This window comes from Nerophis lumbriciformis, linkage group LG04, assembly GCF_033978685.3.
Source record: "Nerophis lumbriciformis linkage group LG04, RoL_Nlum_v2.1, whole genome shotgun sequence".
Lineage (NCBI taxonomy): Eukaryota > Metazoa > Chordata > Actinopteri > Syngnathiformes > Syngnathidae > Nerophis > Nerophis lumbriciformis.
The window spans coordinates 64762079-64775569 of NC_084551.2; the positions used below are offsets into that span (position 1 = coordinate 64762079).

The 13491-nt window shown below is 44.8% G+C and overlaps 1 protein-coding gene across 3 annotated transcripts in view; it reads right to left on the minus strand.

Annotated features, from left to right (window-relative positions):
- bcam (basal cell adhesion molecule (Lutheran blood group)) overlaps positions 1-13491 on the minus strand; it is a 267906-nt gene that overhangs the window by 93616 nt on the left and 160799 nt on the right. For all 3 annotated transcript variants that reach the window (XM_061958778.1, XM_061958777.1, XM_061958776.1), the window contains exon 3: positions 3085-3301. In XM_061958778.1, the coding sequence (XP_061814762.1) occupies positions 3085-3301 (217 nt within the window). The remainder of the gene's footprint in view (positions 1-3084; positions 3302-13491) is intronic.

A 13491-nucleotide genomic window follows, 5' to 3' on the forward strand; every position in this document is an offset into this window, starting at 1 on the left:
TATACCGCCTCTAAAAAGTACCGGTCTCCACCTTTTTAAAAAAAAAAAATAAATACAACTTTGTTTCACGTCTTAGTATAACCGCCCTTATGTCTGATGTAGGGTTGTACGGTATACCGGTACTAGTATAGTCCCGCGATACTAATGAATCATATTCGGTACTATACCGCCTCTAAAAAGTACCGGTCCCCCCCCTTTTTAAAAAAAAAAAAAATAAAACTTTGTTTCACGTCCTAGTATAACCACCCTTATGTCTAATGTAGAGTTGTACGGTATACCGGTACTAGTATAGTCCCGTGATACTAATGAATCATATTCGGTACTATACCGCCTCTAAAAAGTACCGGTCCCGACCCTTTTTTTAAAAATAAATAAAACTTTGTTTCACGTCTTAGTATAACCGCCCTTATGTCTGATGTAGGGTTGTACGGTATACCGGTACTAGTATAGTCCCGTGATACTAATGAATCATATTCGGTACTATACCGCCTCTAAAAAGTACCGGTCCCGACCCTTTTTATAAAAATAAAATAAAACTTTGTTTCACGTCTTAGTATAACCACCCTTATGTCTGATGTAGAGTTGTACGGTATACCGGTACTAGTATAGTCCTGTGATACTAATGAATCATATTCCGTACTATACCGCCTCTAAAAAGTACCGGTCTCCCCCTTTTTTTTTTAAAATAAATAAATACAACTTTGTTTCACGTCTTAGTATAACCGCCCTTATGTCTGATGTAGGGTTGTACGGTATACCGGTACTAGTATAGTCCCGCAATACTAATGAATCAGATTCAGTACTATACCGCCTCTAAAAAGTATTGGTCTCCCCCTTTTTTTTAAAAATAAATAAATACAACTTTGTTTCACGTCTTAGTATAACCGCCCTTATGTCTGATGTAGGGTTGTACGGTATACCGGTACTAGTATAGTCCCGCGATACTAATGAATCATATTCAGTACTATACCCCCTTTTTTTTTTTAAATAAATACAACTTTGTTTCACGTCTTACTATAACCGCCCTTATGTCTGATGTAGGGTTGTACGGTATACCGGTACTAGTATAGTCCCGCAATACTAATGAATCATATTCAGTACTATACCGCCTCTAAAAAGTACCGGTCCCCCCCTTTTTTTTAAAAATGAATAAATGCAACTTTGTTTCACGTCTTAGTATAACCGCTGTTATGTCTGATGTAGGGTTGTATGGTATACCGGTACTAGTATAGTCCCGTGATACTAATGAATCATATTCGGTACTATGCCGCCTCTAAAAAGTACCGGTCCCGACCCTTTTTAAAAAAAATAAATACAACTTTGTTTTACGTCTTACTATAACCGCCCTTATGTCTGATGTAGGGTTGTACGGTATACTGGTACTAGTATAGTCCCATGATACTAATGAATCATATTCAGTACTATACCGCCTCTAAAAAGTACCGGTCCCCCCTTTTTAAAAAAAATAAATACAACTTTGTTTCACGTCTTACTATAACCGCCCTTATGTCTGATGTAGGGTTGTACGGTATACCGGTACTAGTATAGTCCCATGATACTAATGAATCATATTCAGTACTATACCGCCTCTAAAAAGTACCGGTCCCCCCCTTTTTTTTAAATAAATAAATGCATCTTTGTTTCACGTCTTAGTATAACCGCCCTTATGTCTGATGTAGGGTTGTACGGTATACCGGTACTAGTATAGTCCCGTGATACTAATGAATCATATTCGGTACTATACCGCCGCTAAAAAGTACCGGTCCCGACCCTTTTTTTTTTTAAATAAATAAAACTTTGTTTCACGTCTTAGTATAACCACCCTTATGTCTAATGTAGAGTTGTACGGTATACCGGTACGAGCATAGTCCTGTGATACTAATGAATCATATTCCGTACTATACCGCCTCTAAATAGTACCGGTCCCCCTCCTTTTTTAAAAAATAAATAAATAAAACTTTGTTTCACGTCTTAGTATAACCGCCCTTATGTCTGATGTAGGGTTGTACGGTATACCGGTACTAGTATAGTCCCGCGATACTAATGAATCATATTCAGTACTATACCGCCTCTAGTCCCGTGATACTAATGAATCATATTCGGTACTATACCGCCGCTAAAAAGTACCGGTCCCGACCCTTTTTTTTTTTAAATAAATAAAACTTTGTTTCACGTCTTAGTATAACCACCCTTATGTCTGATGTAGAGTTGTACGGTATACCGGTACTAGTATAGTCCCGCGATACTAATGAATCATATTCCGTACTATACCGCCTCTAAAAAGTACCGGTCCCCCCCTTTTTTTTAAAATAAATAAATACAACTTTGTTTCACGTCTTAGTATAACCGCCCTTATGTCTAATGTAGGGTTGTACGGTATACTGGTACTAGTATAGTCCCGCAATACTAATGAATCATATTCGGTACTATACCGCCGCTAAAAAGTACCGGTCCCAACCCTTTTTTTAAAAAAATAAATAAAACTTTGTTTCACGTCTTAGTATAACCGCCCTTATGTCTGATGTAGGGTTGTACGGTATACCGGTACTAGTATAGTCCCGCGATACTAATGAATCATATTCAGTACTATACCGCCTCTAAAAAGTACCGGTCCCCCCCCCTTTTTTTTTGTAATAAATAAATAAAACTTTGTTTCACGTCTTACTATAACCGCCCTTATGTCTGATGTAGGGTTGTACGGTATACCGGTACTAGTATAGTCCCGTGATACTAATGAATCATATTCCGTACTATACCCGCCTCTAAAAAGTACCGGTCCCACCCTTTAAAAAAAAAATAAAATAAATACAACTTTGTTTCACGTCTTAGTATAACCGCCCTTATGTCTGATGTAGAGTTGTACGGTATACCGGTACTAGTATAGTCCCGTGATACTAATGAATCATATTCCGTACTATACCCGCCTCTAAAAAGTACCGGTCCCACCCTTTTTAAAAAAAATAAAATAAATACAACTTTGTTTCACGTCTTAGTATAACCGCCCTTATGTCTGATGTAGGGTTGTACGGTATACCGGTATTACATCCTACTGTCCATAAACTAATGATATAAATGTGAACTCACAGAAGACTTTGAGCTTAGTGGGGGCTTCTCCAGCGCCAGCAGGTCCGGCGGTGACCAGGCAGATGAAGGCCAGCTCGTCAGAGGGTTTGACCGACGTGATGGTCAGAGTGAAGTCCTCGTCGATGCTCACCCGGCCGCTCAGTGGGGTGCCCTGCTCGCTTTTAGCCTCGCCGCCCACGGTGCGGTAAGCTACTCGCTTCCTCATTCCCTGCTCCTCCTTAGAAGGGAAAGAAAACATTAAAGGCAGCCTATTATGCAAAGTATCTTAATGATGTTCAAACTGTAATTAATCATCCATCCATCTTCTTCCGCTTATCCGAGGTCGGGTTGCCCAGACTTCCCTCTCCCCGGCCATTTCGTCCAGCTCCTCCCGGGGGATCCTGAGGCGTTCCCAGGCCAGCCGGGAGACGTAGTCTTCCCAACATGTCCTGGGTCTTCCCCGTGCCCGAAACACCTCCCTAGGGAGGCGTTCGGGTGGCATCCTGACCAGATGCCCGAACCACCTCATCTGGCTCCTCTCCATGTGGAGGAGCAGCGGGTTTAGTTTGAGCTCCTACCGGATGACAGAGCTTCTCACCCTATCTCTAAGGGAGAGCCCCGCCACCCGGCGGAGGAAACTCATTTCGGCCGCTTGTACCCGTGATCTTGTCCTTTCGGTCATAACCCAAAGCTCATGACCATAGGTGAGGATGGGAACGTAGATCGACCGGTAAATTGAGAGCTTTGCCTTCCGGCTCAGCTCCTTCTTCACCACAACGGATCGATACAGCGTCCGCATTACTGAAGACGCCGCACCGATCCGCCTGTCGATCTCACGATCCACTCTTCCCTCACTCGTGAACAAGACTTCGAGGTACTTGAACTCTTCCACTTGGGGCTACATCTCCTCCCCAACCCGGAGATGGCACTCCGCCCTTTCCCGGGCGAGAACCATGGACTCGGACTTGGAGGTGCTGATTCCCATCCCAGTCGCTTCACACTCGGCTGCGAACCGATCCAGTGAGAGCTGAAGTTCCTGGCCAGTTGAAGCCATCAGGACCACGTCATCTGCAAAAAAGCAGAGACCTAATCCTGCAGCCACCAAACCGGATCCCCTCAACGCCTTGACTGCGCCTAGAAATTCTGTCCATAAAAGTTATGAACAGAATGGGTGACAAAGGGCAGCCTTGGCGGAGTCCAACCCTCACTGGAAACGTGAGCAATGCGGACCAAGCTCTGACACTGATCATACAGGGAGCGGACCGCCACAATCAGACAGTCCGGTACCCCATACTCTCTGAGCACTCCCCACAGGACTTCCGAATGCCTTCTCCAAGTCTACAAAGCACATGTAGACTGGTTGGGCAAACTCCCATGCACCCTCAAGGACCCTGCCCAGAGTATAGAGCTGGTCCACAGTTCCACGACCAGGATGAAACCACACTGTTCCTCCTGAATCCGACATTCGACTATCCGGCATAGCCTCCTCTCCAGTACACCTGAATAGACCTTACTTTAATTAATCATATTAATTTAATTATCAATCAAATATTACTTTCCAAATGACTTAAATACAGTACAGGCCCAAAAGTTTGGACACACCTTCTCATTCACAACACAACTGCTGGTCCCAACCCCATTGATAAAACAAGACATTCCACTAATCAACCCTGATAAGGCACGCCTGTGAAGTGGAAACCGTGTCAAGCGACTATCGAGAGAATGCCAAGAGTGTGCAAAAGCAGTAATCAGAGCAAAGGTTGGCTATTTTGAAGAAACTAGAATACAAAACATGTTTTCAGTTATTTCACCTTTTTTTTGTTAACCACATGTGTTCATTCATAGTTTTGATGCCTTCAGGGACAATCTACAATGTAAATACTCGTGAAAATAAAGAAAAACGCATTGAATGAGAAGGTGTGTCCAAACTTTTGGCCTGTACTGTACATAAAAGCGGAACTTATGATGATGTCTATCTACTAGAGATGCGCGGTTTGCGGGCACAACCGCGGAGTCCGCGGATTATCCGCGGATCGGGGGGATGAAATTTAAAAAAATTAGATTTTATCCGCGGGTCGGGTCGGGTCGGGTGATTGAAATTTAAAAAAATTAGATTTTAAATAGATTCAGGCGGGTGGCAGTTAAACCAATTGGGAAATATATATACATAGTTAAATGTTGTTACCCACATACGAAAAACGAGCAGGCACCTGCAGCATATGCCACAACAGAAGAAGAAGAAAAAAAGAGATGGACACTTTTACGGAGCGGAGAAGGGACGCCTCGCCGGGGTCCGGGACCGAGGCCTCTTCCCCCGAGAGGGCCCCACCGGGAGCCGTAGCTGAGGCGATCCGCGAGAAGGGCCCGACGCACGTCCAGGGTCACCACCGCGCCCACCGCACCGACACCCCGCCTCGTCCGCCTTCGCCGCGGCCGGCGTCACGCGCAGCAGGTAAGCAGCTTACCTGCCCGCCACCCCCGTGGCCGGGGGCTCGTAACAGGGGTCACTCCGCGCGCTCCGCCCGCGCAGCTTACCTGCCCGCCACCCCTGTTGCCGGGGGCGCGTAACAGGGGTCACTCCGCGCGCAGTGCGCTCACGAAAGGGGTGGGGCTCACCCTGGTTGATATAGACAGCAGGACGGTGGCCATGGAAGTCGGAACCCGCTAAGGAGTGTGTAACAACCCACCTGCCGAATCAACTAGCCCTGAAAATGGATGGCGCTGGAGCGTCGGGCCCATATACCCGGCCGTCGCCGGCAGCGAGACGCGCTTGGCGGTGCGCTCAGCGCGGCTCCCATATGATTGCGCACTGGTGTGCGTCTGGGTCGTGACAGCGTGGCACGCGAATGTCTGTGCTGCATTGGATCAGTCTCCTTTCTTTAACAGGCAAAAGCTTTATAACCTCACTAATGCCTTGCATCGTCTATATTAGATATATAACAACGGGCGGGTGCGGGCGGATGGCGGGCGGATGCGGTTCTGATCAAATGTTAGATCGGGTGGATTGCGGATGGTTGACGACTTTCTGATGCGGTTGCGGATGAAATAATTGCCTATCCGCGCATCTCTACTATCTACATTTAAAACACTTCCTTGTTTTCTCGGTCAGTGTTTTTTCAACCATATTGTCTGGTTGTGTCGTGGGAAATGATGCAATTTCACCTCATTGGTGTGAAAAATATTTTTTGAAAACCAATAATTATGTGCTGTCCAGAGATCGACAGGGTAGCCGTGTAATACTCTTCCATATCAGTAGGTGGCAGCAGGTAGCAAATTGCTTTGTAGGCCTACTTGGAGACAAGAGAATAAGTGATGCATTGATGGTTATGATTACACAATTTAAAGTCATATCGAACAATTGTGTCAGGTATTTGATGAAAACCACCTCATATTGTCAATCAGTCAATCAATTTATAAACAGCAGCATGGAATTTGGGACATGCTCTCCCTGAGAGAGCATGAGGAGGTTGAGGTGGGCGGGATTGGGGGGGGCGAGGTTGAGGTGTGTGTGTGTGTGTGTGGGGGTTAACAGGAGGGGGGGTGTATATTGTAGCCTCCCGGAAGAGTTAGTGCTGCAAGGGCTTCTGGGTATTTGTTCTGTTGTGTTTATGTTGTGTTACGGTGTGGGTGTTCTCCCGAAATGTGAAGTGAAGTGAATTACATTTATATAGCGCTTTTTCTCAAGTGACTCAAAGCGCTTTACATTGTGAAACCCAATATCTAAGTTACATTTAAACCAGTGTGGGTGGCACTGGGGAGCAGGTGGGTAAAGTGTCTTGCCCAAGGACACAACGGCAGTGACTAGGATGGCGGAAGCGGGGATCGAACCTCCAACCCTCAAGTTGCTGGCACGGCCGCTCTACCAACCGAGCTATACCGCCCCGAAATGTGTTTGTCATTCTTGTTTGGTGTGGGTTCACAGTGTGGCGCATATTTGTAACAGTGTTAAAGTTGTTTATACGGCCACATTCGCTTGTGTGTGTGAAAAGCCGTAGATATTATGTGACTGGGCCGGCACGCAAAGGCAGTGCCTTCAGGGTTAATTGGCGCTCTGTACCTCTCCCTACGTCCGTGTACACAGCGGCGTTTTTAAAAAGTCGTACATTTTTACTTTTTGAAACCGATACCGATATTTTTGAAACCGATACCGATCATTTCCGATTTGACATTTTAAAGCATTTATCGGCCGATATTATCGGACATCTCTAGTCCTAATGAAATAAAGTTATTCAATTCAATCCAACACGACTATGCAACAATGCAACATTTGTAAGTCGCACTTGAAATGTAAAAAATGACATAACTTTATCTTTGATCTGGAGTCTTCAATGTTTTCCTACAGTATCTCAATTGTAGTAATTTATAGTTTAGTTGAATTTGAACACCAAAAGACGACTGAAGTCAGTGGTTAAAAAGATTGGGTTCCACGAGGGATGTCCGATAATGGCTTTTTGACGATATCCGATATTCCGATATTGTCCAACTCTTTAATTACCGATACCGATATTAACCGATATATACAGTCGTGGAATTAACACATTAACACTTCCGGACGGCTACGAAGCGATTCTGGACCACCATCCGCCGCCTCAGGTAGGGAAAGCAGTGCACTATCAACACCGTGTATGGTGAGGATGGTGTTCTGCTGACCTCGACTGCGGATGTTGTGGATCGGTGGAGGGAATACTTCGAAGACCTCCTCAATCCCACCAACACGTCTTCCTATGAGGAAGCAGTGCCTGGGGAGTCTGTGGTGGGCTCTCCTATTTCTGGGGCTGAGGTTGCTGAGGTAGTTAAAAAGCTCCTCGGTGGCAAGGCCCCGGGGGTAGATGAGATCCGCCCGGAGTTCCTTAAGGCTCTGGATGCTGTGGGGCTGTCTTGGTTGACAAGACTCTGCAGCATCGCGTGGACATCGGGGGCGGTACCACTGGATTGGCAGACAGGGGTGGTGGTTCCTCTAAGAAGGGGAACCGGAGGGTGTGTTCTAACTATCGTGGGATCACACTCCTCAGCCTTCCCGGTAAGGTCTATTCAGGTGTACTGGAGAGGAGGCTACGCCGGATAGTCGAACCTCGGATTCAGGAGGAACAGTGTGGTTTTCGTCCTGGTCGTGGAACTGTGGACCAGCTCTATACTCTCGGCAGGGTCCTTGAGGGTGCATGGGAGTTTGCCCAACCAGTCTACATGTGTTTTGTGGACTTGGAGAAGGCATTCGACCGTGTCCCTCGGGAAGTCCTGTGGGGAGTGCTCAGAGAGTACGGGGTATCGGACTGTCTGATTGTGGCAGTCCGCTCCCTGTATGATCAGTGCCAGAGCTTGGTCCGCATTGCCGGCAGTAAGTCGGACACGTTTCCAGTGAGGGTTGGACTCCGCCAAGGCTGCCCTTTGTCACCGATTCTGTTCATAACTTTTATGGACAGAATTTCTAGGCGCAGTCATGGCGTTGAGGGGATCTGGTTTGGTGGCTGCAGGATTAGGTCTCTGCTTTTTGCAGATGATGTGGTCCTGATGGCTTCATCTGGCCAGGATCTTCAGCTCTCACTGGATCGGTTCGCAGCTGAGTGTGAAGCAACTGGGATGAGAATCAGCACCTCCAAGTCCGAGTCCATGGTTCTCGCCCGGAAAAGGGTGGAGTGCCATCTCCGGGTTGGGGAGGAGATCTTGCCCCAAGTGGAGGAGTTCAAGTACCTCGGAGTTTTGTTCACGAGTGAGGGAAGAGTGGATCGTGAGATCGACAGGCGGATCGGTGCGGCGTCTTCAGTAATGCGGACGCTGTATCGATCCGTTGTGGTGAAGAAGGAGCTGAGCCGGAAGGCAAAGCTCTCAATTTACCGGTCGATCTACGTTCCCATCCTCACCTATGGTCATGAGCTTTGGGTTATGACCGAAAGGACAAGATCACGGGTACAAGCGGCCGAAATGAGTTTCCTCCGCCGGGTGGCGGGGCTCTCCCTTAGAGATAGGATGAGAAGCTCTGCCATCCGGAAGGAGCTCAAAGTAAAGCCGCTGCTCCTCCACATTGAGAGGAGCCAGATGAGGTGGTTCGGGCATCTGGTCAGGATGCCACCCGAACGCCTCCCTAGGGAGGTGTTTAGGGCACGTCCGACCGGTAGGAGGCCGCGGGGACGACCCAGGACACGTTGGGAAGACTATGTCTCCCGGCTGGCCTGGGAACGCCTCGGGGTCCCACAGGAAGAGCTGGACGAAGTGGCTGGGGAGAGGGAAGTCTGGGTTTCCCTGCTTAGGCTGCTGCCCCCGCGACCCGACCTCGGATTAGCGGAAGAAGATGGATGGATGGATGGATGGATATTAACCGATACCGATATTAACCGATATATACAGTCGTGGAATTAACACATTATTATGCCTAATTTGGACAACCAGGTATGGTTAAGATAAGGTACTTTTAAAAAAATAAAATAAAATAAAATAAGATAAATAAATTAAAAACATTTTCTTGAATAAAAAAAGAAAGTAAAACAATATAAAAACAGTTACATTGAGACTAGTAATTAATAAAAATTTGTAAAATTAACTGTTAAAGGTTAGTACTAGAGATGCGCGGTTTGCGGACACAACGGCGGAGTCCGCGGATTATTCGCGGGTCGGGCGGTTGAAATAAAAAAAAATTAGATTTTATCCGCGGGTCGGGTCGGGCGGTTGAAATAAAAAAAAAATTAGATTTTAAATAGATTCAGGCGGGTGGCAGTTAAACCAATTGGGAAATATATATACATAGTTAAATGTTGTTACCCACATACGAAAAACGAGCAGGCACCTGCAGCATATGCCACAACAAAAGAAGAAAAAAAAAAAAGATGGCAACGCCGGCAGCAAACGTGGTACGCGACAAACTAAAAAAGGGAATACTAAAAACCAGGGGAAAAAAAAGGCCAGAAAAGTTCAGCGTGGACTCGTTTTTATGAGGTTGTAAATCAGGATGATAGTAATGCTGGCTACGTGATTTGCAAGAGCTGCGACGCTGTTTATGTCTACGACAGTCACACAAAACCGGGACATCTAACATGGTGCATCACATTTGTGCAAAACCCCGAACCTCCACAAACACCCTGAGCATGAGCAGTTTCGTCCGCCGTGATCCCAGAAGAGTGCCACAGGATGTTAAAACAAGATAGAACGCAGCTGCCTGCAGCAGTTTGAGTGGCGCCAGCGCGCTTGGAGGTGCGCTCAGCGCGGCTCCCAGATGATTGCGCACTGGTGCGCGTCTGGGCCGTGACAGCGTGGCACGCATTGAATGTCTCTGCTGCATTGGATCAGTCTCCTTTCTTTAACAGGCAAAAGCTTTATAACCTCACTAATGCCTTGCATCGTCTATATTAGATATATAACAACGGGCGGGTGGCGGATGGCGGGCGGGTGCGGTTTTGAATAAATGTTAGTTCGGGTGGATGGCGGATGGTTGACGACTTTTGTGATGCGGTTGGGGATGAAATAATTGCCTATCCGCGCATCTCTAGTTAGTACTATTAGTGGACCAGCAGCACGCACAATCATGTGTGCTTACGGACTGTATCCCTTGCAGACTGTATTGATATATATTGATATATAATGTAGGAACCACAATATTAATAACAGAAAGAAACAACCCTTTTGTGTGAATGAGTGTAAATGGGGGAGGGATATTTTTTTGGGTTGGTGCACTAATTGTAAGTGTATCTTTTGTTTTTTATGTTGATTTAATAAAAAAAAAAAAAAAAAAAAGATAATGAATAAAAATAAAAACGAGAACTAGCACGCATATATCTAAAAACAAAAAAGGCTTTTTTTTTTTTTTTAAAAAAGAAGGGTTTTTAATAAGGATGTCCAATAATGGCTTTTTGCCGATATTCCGGTATTGTCCAACTCTTTAATTACCGATACCGATATCAACCGATATATACAGTCGTGGAATTAACACATTATTATGCCTAATTTTGACAACCAGGTATGGTGAAGATAAGGTCCTCTTTTAAGAAATTAATCAAATAAAATAAGATAAATAAATTAAAAAATACATTTTCTTGAATAAAAAAGAAAGTAAAACAATATAAAAACAGTTACATAGAAACTAGTAATTAATGAAAATGAGTAAAATTAACTGTTAAAGGTTAGTACTATTAGTGGACCAGCAGCACGCACAATCATGTGTGCTTACGGACTGTATCCCTTGCAGACTGTATCAATATACAGGTAAAAGCCAGTAAATTAGAATATTTTGAAAAACTTGATTTATTTCAGTAATTGCATTCAAAAGGTGTAACTTGTACATTATATTTATTCATTGCACACAGACTGATGCATTCAAATGTTTATTTCATTTAATTTTGATGATTTGAAGTGGCAACAAATGAAAATCCAAAATTCCGTGTGTCACAAAATTAGAATATTACTTAAGGCTAATACAAAAAAGGGATTTTTAGAAATGTTGGCCAACTGAAAAGTATGAAAATGAAAAATATGAGCATGTACAATACTCAATACTTGGTTGGAGCTCCTTTTGCCTCAATTACTGCGTTAATGCGGCGTGGCATGGAGTCGATGAGTTTCTGGCACTGCTCAGGTGTTATGAGAGCCCAGGTTGCTCTGATAGTGGCCTTCAACTCTTCTGCGTTTTTGGGTCTGGCATTCTGCATCTTCCTTTTCACAATACCCCACAGATTTTCTATGGGGCTAAGGTCAGGGGAGTTGGCGGGCCAATTTAGAACAGAAATACCATGGTCCGTAAACCAGGCACGGGTAGATTTTGCGCTGTGTGCAGGCGCCAAGTCCTGTTGGAACTTGAAATCTCCATCTCCATAGAGCAGGTCAGCAGCAGGAAGCATGAAGTGCTCTAAAACTTGCTGGTAGACGGCTGCGTTGACCCTGGATCTCAGGAAACAGAGTGGACCGACACCAGCAGATGACATGGCACCCCAAACCATCATTGATGGTGGAAACTTTACACTAGACTTCAGGCAACGTGGATCCTGTGCCTCTCCTGTCTTCCTCCAGACTCTGGGACCTCGATTTCCAAAGGAAATGCAAAATTTGCTTTCGTCAGAAAACATGACTTTGGACCACTCAGCAGCAGTCCAGCTCTTTTTTTCCTTAGCCCAGGTGAGACGCTTTTCGCGCTGTTTCTTGGTCAACAGTGGCTTGACACGAGGTATGCGGCAGTTGAAACCCATGTCTTTCAAGCGTCTCTTGGTGGTGGATCTTGAAGCACTGACTCCAGCAGCTGTCCACTCCTTCTGAATCTCCCCCACATTTTTGAATGTTTTTTTTTTTCACAATCTTGACCAGGGCGCGGTGATCCCTATCGCTTGTACACTTTTTCTGACCACAGTTTTTCCTTCCCTTTGCCTCTCCATTAATGTGTTTGGACACAGAGCTCTGAGAACAGCCAGCCTCTTCAGCAATAACCTTTTGTGTCTTTCCCTCCTTGTGCAATGCGTCGATGGTTGCCTTTTGGACAGCTGTCAAATCTGAAGTCTTCCCCATGTTTGTGTAGGCTTCAGAACTGGACTGAGAGACCATTTAAAGCCCTTTGCAGGTGTTTTGAGTTAATCAGCTGATTAGTTTGTGGCACCAGGTGTCTTCAAAATGTAACCCTTACACAATATTCTAATTTTGTGACACACGGAATTTTGGATTTTCATTTGTTGCCACTTCAAATCATCAAAATTAAATGAAATAAACATTTGAATGCATCAGTCTGTGTGCAATGAATAAATATAATGTACAAGTTACACCTTTTGAATGCAATTACTGAAATAAATCAAGTTTTTCAAAATATTCTAATTTACTGGCTTTTACCTGTATGTATGTATATATAATGTAGGAACCAGAATATTAATAACAGAAAGAAACAACCCTTTTGTGTGAATGAGTGTAAATGGGGGAGGGATATTTTTTTGGGTTGGTGCACTAATTGTAAGTGTATCTTGTGTTGATTTAATAAAAAAACCAAAAAACGATACCGATAATAAAAAAAAAACGATTACCGATCATTTCCGATATTACATTTTAACGCATTCATCTCTAGGTTCCACCATTGTCCAACATCCTCTTCCAACTTTCTGCCAATTTTTGCTCCATGTTTCAGCCCAAGGAGTTTGAGCCTCCGTGTCACGCCACTCGCTACTTACTAGTGATGGGTCCGGCAACACCGATGCATCGGCGCATGCGTCGAGCTCATAGAGCAAAACCCTGTGTCGGTGCGCGTACCGCTTTTAGAAAGTCACGTGACCGATCATGAGCTGTTTTGGTCACGTGACCGATACGCCAACTGTGTCGCACTGACGCCTCCTCGGGTCTTTTCTACAGCCGGAGAAATAATAACTAAGAAGAGAAATCGTCTAAAATGTAATACGTCAGAAAAACTTTTTTTTTTTTTTTTTTTAAATAAAAATGTGTAAAAAAATAATATTAAAAAAATTCCCAGTCCAC